Below are 13,011 nucleotides of genomic sequence, written 5' to 3' on the forward strand. Positions count from 1 at the left end.
TTGGGACCCCCGTGGCATACGTGGCCCACTGTTGACCAAAGCCCAGCTATGCGTATGTGACTGTGGGTACGCACATGTCCTCCACGCTCTGCCTTCTCGCGGGGCCCACTTTGGAACTTCCCCATGTCTGTATACATAGTGATCCCCGGTCTTTCCAGGGACTCCCCAGGAAGCCAGGGTCCAGGCAGACTGTAGCTTCTTCAGCCAGTCCCCTACTGTGGTCACAGAAGTTGCTGCCAGTCTTCTGCTACTTTCCAATCACTCTTCCATTGTGCAAGTAATGCATAAAGGCCTTCCCTTTATAGAAGGCCCCAGCACCATAGATGGTGCGTGTCTGGTCTTCCCAGATCCCAGGCCTGGGAGCCCCGCCCCGCCCCTCCCCGGCGGAGTCCAGCCTCCACTCCCAGCCTCCTTCTCCTGCTCGGCCTCAGCTTGCCCTCGCTGGATGCAGCAGCTCCCACCCTGCCCCCTGGGACTAGGGCCAGTTCTGAGAACAGAATCTGCTGGGAACAGACGGCCCGCGAAAGCACGAGGCTCCTCTCCCTGACAGCCCTCTGTGCCAGGGGATCCCCCGGGCAGGGCTGTTGTCTGGGCTGGCCCTGTCCGCTGGGCAGCACTTGGGAGTCCTGTTGGCCTGGCAGGAATCAGGGTCACTTCGAGGCCCGGAAAGGCTGCTTTTGAAACTAGACTCCAGGAAGGACGGAGGGAGGTCAAAGCCAGTGGGGCGGAGTTCCTCAGCTTCGGCAGTGAGACATGTGTTGCTGGGGACAGCTGTGCATGGCAGAATGGTCGGTGGCATCTCCGGCCCCTCCCAGAAGTCGCCAGCAGCATCCACCCTGACCTCCGTGCAAGGTGTGACAGCCAAAAGCGTTGCAAAATTCATCCTTAGCTGCAAGCCACTGGGCTAAGGATGAGAACAGAATGAAGCTGGGACCCCGGCTGCTGCCGGCCCCCTGGGAGGGTCTTCCCCGTGGCAGAGGGAAGGGGGGAGGCTGTGCTCTCCACTTCCTCCCAGCCTTACCCAAAAAAGTCTTCTTTTTAAAAATTCCCCGTAGGGTTATCGCTGAGTGAATCCTGGTTAACAGAATCGAATCACAGATCATGCGAAACAGCAGATCACCAGCAGTCATTTCTCTGTGGTTGTGGAGGTGACTTCTGGTTTGCTCCAGGCGCAGCCAGATCACAGGCTCAGCCTGGCTCAGAGTTCTGTGAAGCAGTTAGTGCTTCCTGAGATGATCCGAGGGAGGGTCACACGAGGACAACCTCAGAGCCTGGCACATTCTAGGTGCTCAGGAAACACAGGCGCACAGACGGAAATCAACGAATGTCCGCTTTCCCCCACGCTGGCATGGGCTTGGCCCTTCTGAATGAGAGCCACCATGACCCCAACTTTGGGGCTGGTAAGGGGTTAATCTCCCCCCCTGGGGCACAGGATGCCCAGGTGCCCCCTCCCTCTGGGAAGGAAGTTGGGAGAGGAAGCCCCCACGCCCACTCCTGGCAGCCGCACATCCCCGGACTCCCAGCAGCCCGGCAGAGGCCGGATGCAGGAAACAGGTGGAGGCCAGGCTGTGCCCGCAGAGATGCACGCTTTGAACCTACGGCGGGAACCCCCACGCTCACCCAACTCTGTCCCTGTCCCCAGGGGACAGGCCCTTCACTGCAGCCAGCACTGGACACTTGGCCCCTCTTCCCAACAAGCTGTACCCTGTAGCCTGCATCTCTCTCCCCAACCCTCCCCAGGAGTCCAGCTTCCAATGGCTACCAGGGAGGGCCAAGCCCGAGCTGCCAGGGCCCAGGTGCTGCTGTACCAGCCCGGCCTCAGGAGGGAGCCCCGTCCTTACCTCCTCCAGCGTGTTCATCTGGGAGGCCACCTTGCGGACATAGGCGTGCACCTTCATCAGGTCCATGCTGTACAGGGCACCCTCCAGGAGATCCACCATCGACTGCAGCTGCATGAGGGAGGGAGAGGGTCAGGCAAAGGGTGCGGCACACGGCCAGGCCCAGAGGGCCCAAGCGGGGGCACTACTGTAGCTGGGACTCCCAGGACCTTGGAGCAGCCTGCCCGGGCCCTCAGCTCTCCTAGCCCCAGCCGGGCAGTGGTCACAAGAGAAGCAACAGTTTCCAGCTTTGGAGCAGGTGCCAGGCCCTGTGCCGGGGCTTTGAAGAACTACGTCACTTTGCCTGCTAACAGCCCTGTGAGGCATGCAGTGGGCACTATGTGAGCCTGTCTGGATCACCAGGGATCCCTCTCACTGTGTCCTGTTCCCATCCCTTGATTCCAAGTGTCTCCCTTTGTAGGATTTTTTAAAAATTTATTTATTTGAAAGGCAGAGTGAGTGAGAGAGAGACAGAGAGACAGAGATCTTCCATCTGCTGGTTCTGGCCAAAAGCAGGGGCCAGGAAATCTATCTTGGTCTCCTACATGGGTGGCAGGGGTCCAAGTACTGGGGCCATCACCTGCCACTTTCCCAGGCACATTAGCAGGGAGCTGGAATGGAAACAGAGGAACCAGCACTCCAATATGGGATGCGGGCACTGCAGGCGGAGGCTTAGCTCACTACGCCACAGCGCCAGCCGCTGTGTGTCTCTTTGAAGGGCCTGTGACCTTAACTCCTTTCAGAGAGCTGCTTAGTCCCCTGAGGCTATGGCTGACTGGTGTGGGTATCTAAAAGTGCAGCCCCCTAGCTCCAGTGGGACAACACGCACTGTCACCCCTGCTGTGGGGCTCTCCTGGGGGCCAGGCTGAGAGACCACGTCCTTGCTGGGAGCTGACAGTGCAGCACACAGTGTGGCAGCGTGGAGGTGGACTCTCTAAGAGGCGGGGCCTACAGCCAGAGGTGAGGACACAGCGAGAAGGCACTACCTTAGACACCAAATCTGCCGGCACCGGCCATGACCTTGAACTCCCCAGCCACCAGAACTATTCCAGACCAAAGCTGATGGGAAATGAAGCAGTCACGGCGGCTGCCTGTGTGACAATCACGCTTTCAAAAACGGACGGTTTTGAAACTGCAGCTGCATTCCGCAGCACAAGACAGGTTTGTGCCAACGCTGAAGACTGTGCCCGTCTTGGCAACAGAGAAAAAGGCGAGAAGCTTCTCCGAGCGGACCACAGTGGATTGCGTAGCACACAGCCTGCCCGCACGGCCTGCAGACGCTCGCTCTGCTTCTCAGCCTCGACTTCTGCATTCCCGGAGCAGCTCAGAGCGCCCCACCACTCGCCTGTGCTTCAGGCTTTTCTGGGGGTCACGGACCTACCCCCAATTTCGTGTTTGCTACCCCTCCCCAGCCAAACAGAGCTTTGGGGTTTTTTTGTTGTTGTTGGATATGGAGTTCCTCTTTCAGTGGCTTACAGGTTGCTGACAAATAGACTACCTATAAAGAACACCTGGTCATTCCCCGTCTGATTTTTTTTTTTTTTTGGACAGGCAGAGTTAGAGAGAGAGACTGAGAGAAAGGTCTTCCTTTTTCCATTGATTCATCCCCCAAATGGCCGCTATGGCCGGTGCTGCGCCAATCCAAAGCCAGGAGCCAGGTGCTTCCTCCTGGTCTCCCATGCGGGTGCAGGGCCCAAGGACTTGAGCCATCCTCCACTGCCTTCCCGGGCCACAGCAGAGAGCTGGCCTGGAAGAGGGGCAGCCGGGACAGAATCTGGCGCCCCAACTGGGGCTAGAACCAAGGGTGCCGGCACCGCAAGGCGGAGGATTAGCCTAATGAGCCACGGCATCTGATTGGTTTTTAACTATTCTGTACTTCCGGTGTATAATGAAGGCTCTCTTAGGTTTTAGTAGCAGGGGAACAGAGAGATTAAGACTTGGAATAGAGCCATTTTGGAAACGAGCAGGGCCTGGTGTTGTGGCGTAGTAGGCTAAGCCTCTGCCTGCAGCGCCAACATCCCATATGGGCACTGGTTCGCATCCTGGCTGCTCCATTTCCAATCCAGCTCTCTGCTATGGCCTGAGAAAGCAGTAGAGCCTGGCTCCAGTGCTTGGGCCCCTGCACCCACGTGGGAGACCAGGAAGAAGTTCCTGGCTCCTGGCTTCCAACTGGCCCAGCTCCAGCTGTTGCGGCCATTTGGGGAGTGAACCAGTGGACAGAAGACCTCTTTCTTTGTGTATATGTGTGTGTCTAAAACGCTACCTCTCAAATAAATAAATATTTTTTTAAATAAAAGAAAGAAAATTAGCAACACCAAACCCTTATCCTTGTTTTATGTTTGCACTGGAAACCTAACCTAATCCCTAAGTCTTTTGTCTTTTTCTTCTGGTCCCTTGCTGAGCTCTTTGATTATGTCTCACAGTTCACAATAATCATCCAACATTTCATGTTCTGAATTTATAAAAAAGAGTGTGTGTACAAGAAGCTTTATCTCAGTTCTGCTGGAACGGACATCTGAAATAAAGATTTTAAAGAACAACAGCAAAAGAGGTTGGGGGGCCAGCACTGTGGCATAGCAGGTAAAGACACTATCTGTGACACCCACATCCCACATGGGTGCTGGTTCGAGTCCCAGCTGCACCACTTCTGGTCCAGCTCCCTGCTAATGGCCTGGGCAAATTAGCAGAGGATGGCTCAAGTATTTAGGCCCTTGCTACCCATCTGGGAGAACTGGATGAAGCTCCTGATTCCTGGCCTTGGCCCATCTCAGCACTGGCCATTGTGGCCATCTGCAGAGTGAACCAGTGGATGGAAGATCGCTCTTTCTGTCTCTCATTGTTTCTCTGTGACTCTGACTTTCAAATAAATACATAAATAAATAAATCTAAAAATAAAAAAGAGGTGGGGCCTAGGGGTGGCACTGTGGTGCAGTGGGCTAAGCTGCTGCTTGTGATTGGCAGTGCATATGAGTGCCGGCTTGTGCCCTGGCTGCTCCACTTCTGATCCAGCTCCTTTTAAATGCACCTGGGAAAGCAGCGGAAGATGATCTAAGTGCTTGGGCCCTTGCCACCCACATAGGAAACCTGGATGGAGTTCCAGGCTCCTGGCTTCAGCCTGGTGCAGCTCTGGCCATTGTGGCCATTTGGGGAGGAAACCAGTGGATGGAAGATCTCTCTCTCTGTCAATCCCTCCCTGTAGTTTGGACCCTCCAGCCCTCAGGATCACAAGCCACATACACCTCTTTACTTCCTAGGTTGTCCAGCTTCAGGAATTTTGTTCTAGCCACAGAAAAGTGGGCTAAGACACAGTGTGTCCTCCCCTCCTGCCCTGTTTCTCCCACTGCATGGCCAGCGTTTTTGGGGAGCACTTTCGTAACACACCTCTTGCACCAGAATACTGTCTTCAGGGCTTGCTCCCAGGGACTCAACCTAACACAGGGCACGACTACACTCTGCACCTTACAGACCGCGGCAGAGACTGGAGCGACTTGTCCGCGGGCCACCCGGCTGTTGAATGCTGGACCCCAGAGCAGAGCCCAGACAGTTCCATTTCCCAGCACCTCTCTCGTGTTCAGAAGGGGAAACAGAGGCCAGGAGTGGGCGATGGCCTTGCAAACTTGTCAGCAGCAGGGCCTGGAGCAGATGGTCAGCCTCTCTGGCCTGGTCCAGGGTTCTGTCCTGCAGCTGACCCGCCCCGGCCCTCTCTGTCACACTTCATCAGGATGTCACACTCTTTCTAGATGGCCAACACGCCCGTGAGAGGATGAGGGGGCTCTCTGGTCAAGCAGCCTCCCCTGGCTTCTGGGGGCAGGGCAACTGCCCTGCCCTGAGCCCTGTGGCACTTCTCAGTGTCCTGCAAAGGCCAGCAATGTTCATAAGGATTTTACTGTCCCTGTACCGGGGGTGTTCAAGCTACTTTAAGCCCAGGAGCTTTTCTCTGAGCAGAACCTGATCTCCAAAACGGAAAAAAGGGGTGGAAGGCTGCAGTGGAGGCGGGGAGTTCTCTGCTCCCCCTACAGCCCTGCCTTGACCTTGAAAGGCTGTATGGTACCCCTAAGGCTCTGTGGAACACAGTTTGAAAACCATGCCCATAGACATTTTTAAAAAAATATTTATTTGAAAGGCAGAGTTACAGAGAGGCAGAGGTAGAGACATAGAGAGACAGAGGTCTTCCATTTGATGGTTCACTCCCCAAATGGCGGCAATGGCCAGAGCTGCACCTATCCGAAGCCAGGAGCCAGGAGCTTCCTCCGGGTCTCCCACGCCGGGTCTCCCACGTGGGTACAGGGGCCCAAGGACTTGAGTCATCTTCTACTGCTTTCCCAGGCTATAGCTGAGAGCTGGATCAGAAGTGGAGCAGCCAGGACTTGAACCAGTGCCCATATGGGATGTGGGCACTGCAGGTGGCGGCTTTACCCGCTACGCCACAGCACCGGCTCCCATAGATACTTGGTTTCTTTCACTGTGAGATGGAGCCACAGGGCTCTGATAAGGGGTGGTGGTGTGTGGGCCAAGCTTCGCACAGACTGGGCACCCAGGAAGGGTGTCGTCAACACCAGCCACGATGGCTGCCACTCCAGAGGACTCCCAGCGAGCTCCCATCTGCACTCTGCTGCCTCTGGGGCCGCCAAGCCTGGCTCTGACAGGGTCCCTCCCCGCTAGTTAGCTTTCCGTGGTTCCCCACTGCCCTCTGATCAGCAAGCTTCCTCTGGGCCAGGCGTGCAAGACAAACATGAGTCCCCGTGATCCACGACAGGCTGTCAGGGACACAGTGACACACGGGTGTCCAGATCGGGGGACACGGGCAGTGACACGCAGGTGTCCAAAGCAGAGAGCCCAGACCACTAAGCAGGGAGGGGGAAGGCGACGGGACCTGAGCTTGTCTGGAGCGGGCGCGGACCAGGAAAGAATGCCAGGAGCACACCTTGCCTGAGTGCAGCTGGGAGTGGGAAGCACACATCAGGCAGAGCTGCCCGGAAAGCCATTCCTTGCAAAGGGTACGGCTTGTGCTGAAGGCCGGAGGTGAGGGGGAAGGTGGGGTGTTGTAGCCAGCCTACTCCACGGCTGGTCTGCCACCAGCCTCCGTCCCAGCTGCTCCACTTCCCATCGAGCTCCCTGCAGGACCTTGGAGGATGGCCCAAATGCTTGGGCCTCTGTGTCCCATGTGGGAGACTTTGATGGAGTTCCAGGCTCCTGACTTCAGCCCAGCCCAGCCCCAGCTGTCGCAGCCATTAGGGGAGTGACCCAGTGGTTGAAGGATCTCTCTCTCTCTCTCTCTCTGCCTCTGCCTTTTAAATACAAATAGGTAAATCTTTTAAAAACCAAACAAAAACCACTGGTTCTTCATGCAGCTGGTTTGAGAAGGGCGGGGGTGGGGGAGGCACCTGCACTGCCGCCCCACCCCTGCCCCGCCCCCACCCAGATGCCCATGATCCTGCTCTGCCTCAGCTCCAACATCACCCCCTCCGCAGTCCTCCCATGGATCCTTGCCACGTCCCTTGGCCCAGCACTGAGCACGCGGCCCAGTCGGGGTCAGCAGCTGTGTTCCCAAGCCTGGGGGCTCCTCAACAATGGAGCCATGACTGCTCCTTGTCCAGATGGCAAAGGAGTGGGGAGGAGAGAAGCAGAGCCCAGCAGCTGGCCGCCCCGAGCAGAGGCCGGGCGGATCCGTCTCTTACATAGTTGGCCGCTCATGCCAAGCCCCAACTGTGCTTACTAACCCAGGGGAGTGGGATAAAGGGTGGGCGCCCCAACACACGGGCTCCTCTTAGCCTCTTCCCATGGGGGGCACACACTGAGAACCTTTGCTGAGAGTGAGGGAGCCCAGCCCCGAGCCCTGGGGCCTCTGCTCCCTGATTCTCTCTGGGCACCCTTCAAGTGCACACTGCTGGTCTGGGGGTACCCTCCTCTCCTGCAGCCCCTCCTGCTAGTCAGGCCCAGAATTCCCCTCTCCAGTTCTGTTAGGCTCAAGCGAGACCCCTGTGGCCCTCAGGGAAAATGGGTTCCTGGTGAGTAATTGCTGTGGTGGCCATGGCTATGTGACCTTAGGCAAGTCACAACCCTTCTCTGGTCCTCAGATCCCCACCCGAGTTGAGCTGGTAGTGGTAAGCCCTCTCTCTGAAGGGTGTAGCAAGAATGAAACAGCCTGCTTTTTCTGTTTGCTTGTTTTTAGTTTAAACAAGTTATGAGTGAGCGTGAGCAAATGCATGTACTCCCATCTGCTAGTTCACTCCCCAGATGCTGGCTACCGCCAAGGGCAGAGAGAACACAAAGGCTGGGATTGGGAACTCAATCCAGGCCTATGTGAGGGACAGAAATCCAGAGTCTGTGTGAGCTGGAAGCGGGAGTCAGGAGCCGGAGCTGGGAATCCAACCCAGGCAATCAGACGTGGGAGCTGGCATCCGACTGGTGGCTTAATCACCCACCAGGCCAAACGCTCCCCGCCCCGCACCAGCACTGATGAAAGGGCCTTGTGTTCTCACGCCATGCTCACAGCTCACTTACTGAGAAGTGAGTGGAGCAGATGCTAGGTTTGCCCTGCTGTGGCGGACTGGCCTGTGGCCTGTGTACCTGGAGTCCCCATGGCCTTCGCGGGGCCCCAGGTAGACAGGCGATCCCAGGACTGGCGAGCAGTGAAGGAGCCCCTGGGCCCAACACTTCTCTTCTCCTCTCCCTCAGCACTAGTGAGAGTTCTGACAGCCGTTTGGGTGCCACAAAAATAAAACTGGAGCTAAATCTAAAGAAGATTTTTTCCCCCGAATGTTGGGGTTAATCCTCATGAGTCTTGCTTTTCCGTGTGTCTTGCATGGAGTGGCTCTGTGGACAGTTCCCATCCGTCCGCCTGTCCTGAAGTGGGGCGGCATCTCCCTGCAGGGGACAGGGCAGGCCCACCCAGTGCCCATCATAAAAGATTCAGGTTCTCTAAGTGTGTGTGGGCAGGTGTTGTTGTCTGGTGCTCACTGTTCACCCTTTGAAATTGGAGCTGGGAGAAGAACGAGAAATGGGTATTTGCTGTGAGTAATAAACTCCTTTGTCTTTGACCCAGGAGGCTCGTATCTTCTGCCAGCATCCATAGACTGGCAGGCTCACATGCCAGGCCTTGCAGTCTTTACATGAAACAGTCATAACAGAAGTTATGAAAGAGACGCTAGGGCCGGCGCTGTGGCATAGCGGGTAAAGCTACTGCCTATGACATCACCATCCCAGATGGGCACCGGTTCGCGTTCTAGCTGCTCCTCTTCCAATCCAGCTCTCTGCTATGGTCTGGGAAAGCAGTAGAAGATGGCCCAAGTGCTTGGGCCCCTGCACTCATGTGGGAGACCCGGAGGAAGCTCCTGGCTCCTGGCTTTGGATCAGCTGAGCTCCAGCTGTTGCAGCCATCTGGGAAGTGAACCAACAGATGGAAGACCTCTCTCTCTCTCTCTTTCTCTCTGCCTCTGCTTCCGTGTAGCTCTGCCTTTCAAATAAATAAATATTAAAAAAAAAAAAGAGAGAGAGAGGAGAGAGATCTTGGGGGTAGACCCACATCTACATATGGAACTCACTTGCTTCATATACACCTTATACATGCAATATTTTTTATAATTTTGTGTATAAAACAAAGTTTTACAGTGTAGAATTTTCCACTTTTGGAGTCACGTTGGCACTCAGAAAAGTCTTGGATTTTGGAGCATTTCAAATTTTGTATTTGTGGGCTGGGGATGTTCAAGGCCACCCCCCACCCCCCCACCCCGCATTAGGAGAGCTGGATCAGGTTACTCAACTGTGAACCTCAGCTTTCTCGCCTATAACGCGAGGACAAGGATCCCATATTCTACAGCATGCTTCAAGAATCCAGAGAAATCGGGGCCAGCATCGTGACACAGTGTGTTAAGCTGCTGCCTGCAATGCTGCTGGCATCCCATATGCACACTGGTTCAAGTCTCCACTGCTCCACTTCCGATCCAGCTCCCTACTAATGCGCATGGGAGAGCAGCGAAAGACGGCCCAAGTGCTTGGCCCCATCCAGGTCACGTGTGGGACCTGGATGGAGTTCCAGGCTCCTGGCTTCCGTCTGGCCCAGCCCTGGCCATCGCAGCCATGTGGGGAGTGAACTAGCAGGTGGAAGATCTGTCTTTCCTTCTCTCTGTATCGCTGCCTTTCAGATAAATAAAAAAGAACCTATTCAGAGAAATAATGTATAACAGGAGCTTAGCATAGACTTAGGATGCACGTAGAGCTTGAACACAGGAAACGTCACTATTACACTGGAAACAACAAACTACCACGCCATCTAAGATGCAGAGCAGGGCCAGGACATGAGGTAGTTTGCATAAAACACAGGACCTGGGCGGTGTTTGGGTGTTTGGCTTGGTAGTTCCAATGCCCACACCCTACATCAGAGTACCTGGGGTCAGTGCCCACCTCTGGCCCTCGGCTCTAGTTTCCTGCTCATGCAGACCCTGGGAGGCAGGCGGCAATGGCTCCAGTAGTCGGGAGCCCTGGACTGAGTTCCTGGCTCCCGGCTTCAGCTTGGAATATCGTGGGCATTTCAGTAGCGAATCAGCAGATGGGAGCTCTTTCTCCCGGCCTCTCAATTGAAACACACACACACTACAGGACTTCGGATTCGGCAGCGAGGGGCTGGAATAAGGCAGATGGACAAGGACTCCTGCCTCCTCCATCCCTTAGGTCTTGGGCGAGAAGCGGCTTCCCCTCTGAGTCTCAGCTTCCTGGCCTGTGTCACCGGGCGATTCCAGCAGCGCCTTAGAGGAGCGTGGGACCGAGAGATCGTCCCGGAGCCAGCCCAGGACAGGCGCCCCCTCCCCGCCGAGCCCGGGACAGGCGCCCCCTCCCCCCCAGCCCGGCCCAGCAGTACCTTGAGGAGCTCGGGCGCCTGCTTTTTGAGCTTCTCCATCTTCCACTCGTTCTCGCAGGGGTTGAGCGAGGAGGGCGGCGCCGTGCAGGAGCAGCGGCAGTCGCTGCCCGAGCTCAGCGTCTCCACCGTGTAGAAGTCCTCGACCCGCGCGCGCCCGCTGCGCACCCTGCTGCACGCGTCCTTGCTCAGCGGCCGCATGATGCACTTGCAGCGGCAGTCCGAGCCCTCCGTGGTCATCCGCACCTGGTCCACGTCCGCGAACACCTGCGGCGCGGAGGGGCCGCCAGAGGGAGAGGGACTCCAGTGAGTGGCTGGCGGGGCCGTGGCGGCGAAGGGCGAGCGAGCAGAAGCCACCGCAGCCGGCCAGGGTGAGGTGGGGGAGTGGAGGCTGCGGAGGAGGGAGCACTCCTTACAGGGAGATGGGCTGTAGGAAACCCGGGAGAAGCTCCTGGCTCCTGGCTCCGGATCGGCCCAGCTCCCGCCATTGCAGCCATTTGGGGTGTGAACCAGTGAATGGAAGACCTCTCTCTCTGCCTCTCAAATACATCTTTTTTTTTTTTTTTTTTTTTTTTTTTTTTTTAGGAACACAATCCGTCCCGTGCCGCTTCTGCAGCCCAGCTGCCCCACACCCTGTGTGACCTTAAACAGGCTGCACCACCCCTCGGAGCCCCATCCCCTCAAGGCAGAGTGGATGACCCTCCATACCCCACCTCTCCCTAGTGAGGCAGCATGGCCCAGCTTGATGGGTTCCTCCCACTTCAACCCCACCCTGGTGTGCCGCGGGCACAGCACCCAGCGTGCTCCTCTCCCACCGGGGGCAGCAGGGTGTTGTGGCCGCAGGAATGAGCTCTGAGATCAGCAGCAGGTGCCAGGCTCAGTGCCTGCCGGAGCCGGGCCAGCCCACCCGGGGCTCTGAGCCCTTCGCACACAGCTGTCCATGATTCAGTCGACAAGGGAACACCCCAGGCCCGGGGGCCGCTCGGCTCTCACTGGAGCCACCGGGTGCCAGGCGAGTTCCTGGTTCCCTTGGGCTTTCTGCCAAGCCCAGGGCCCACGAGTATCCCGGGGCTCCTGGGAAAGGGGGGCAGCTATTACATTTCCATTCTCCGCCCTCAGACAGCTGTTTGAGCTCTTGGCCTGTGCCAGGCCCTGGGGCACAGCGAGGAGTGCCAGAGAAATAGATCATGGGACATTTTTGGCCTTCTCAGCCATGGGAGAGGCTGGCATAGTGAGCTCTGGGAGCACAGAGAAAGACACCCATGAGGACTGCTCGGAGGAGGCGGTCTCGAAAGAGGAGGCAGGCATCGCAAGCAAAGCAAACCCGACATGTGAGAGCAAGCAAGGGCCTGTCTTCAGGGGCCTTGGGGTGGTTCACGCTGGCTGCTGCTTTTGGAGGGCACGTGGTGCCATTCTGCAGGAGACCAGGCTGGATCTTAAAGGATCTTGGCTTCTTCCTTAACACACTGGGGCATCACGGAAGGGTTTTAAGCAGAGCAGGCTGCTGTGTGGACAGATGGAGGCGGCTCGGCTGGATCAGGCAGCCCGAGGAAGACATTCACTGAGCACCCATTCAGGGCTGGCGAAGCGCAGGGCAGTGGTTAGAACACAGCCATGGGCCACCGCCTGCTGTGTGCTCTCGAGTAGATTACCCAACCTCTCTGGGCCTCAGTTCCCTCCTCTGTAAAATGAGGGCTCTACTAGTGCCTGCTGACAAGGGACTTGGTGAGGATGGGAGATGGAGGACAGGTCACGGGCTCAGGCCGGCGCCAGCAGCGCACACAACGGCGTGTGTGCTGCAGTGGCCTGCGCAGGGTTCGCTGTTTGTTTCTCTGCGCGGGTACCTTGGGAGTTATTCTCAGAAGCAGAAATGGAGCCCCACGGCTGTCTAATGGACTGTGGGAGGGGAGGAGCCCGGGCTGGGGAGCTTCTGGGCCCCTCTTTTTCTGTAGCTAGCAGAGGAGGCAGGGGTGGGGAGGGAAGGCTGTCCTGGGCTGTCTGTGGGTGGGTGGACAGGGCGCATGGGCCAACTCCCCCTCCTGTGAATGCTGCTGGCCAGAGGCAGGGTCTTGCCCACCCCTGGGCCTCCGCCAGCCCCTTGACCCCTGCCGTGCCTTGGGGACCTCTTGCCCCTTCCCCCCACTCCCCAGATGGGGTCAAGAGCCGCCCTGCAGGTAGACGCAGGCGAGCACCGTATGGCCAGTTCCCAGACCCTCCTGGGGATCCACCCAGCAGCCAGGGCCAGCAGCAGCCTCCGCAGCCGCCCGCCACATTCCGTCC

The 13,011-nt window shown here is 57.2% G+C and overlaps 1 protein-coding gene across 2 annotated transcripts in view; it reads right to left on the minus strand.

Moving 5' to 3' along the window:
- Nucleotides 1-13,011, minus strand: part of OLFML2A (olfactomedin like 2A) — a 32,348-nt gene that overhangs the window by 14,896 nt on the left and 4,441 nt on the right. For both annotated transcript variants that reach the window (XM_062207579.1, XM_062207580.1), the window contains exons 2-3: nucleotides 10,735-10,998; nucleotides 1,842-1,949 (exon numbers count right to left, since the gene is read on the minus strand). In XM_062207579.1, coding sequence (XP_062063563.1) covers nucleotides 1,842-1,949; nucleotides 10,735-10,998 — 372 coding nt within the window. The remainder of the gene's footprint in view (nucleotides 1-1,841; nucleotides 1,950-10,734; nucleotides 10,999-13,011) is intronic.

Source organism: Lepus europaeus, chromosome 12 (assembly GCF_033115175.1).
Source record: "Lepus europaeus isolate LE1 chromosome 12, mLepTim1.pri, whole genome shotgun sequence".
NCBI lineage: Eukaryota > Metazoa > Chordata > Mammalia > Lagomorpha > Leporidae > Lepus > Lepus europaeus.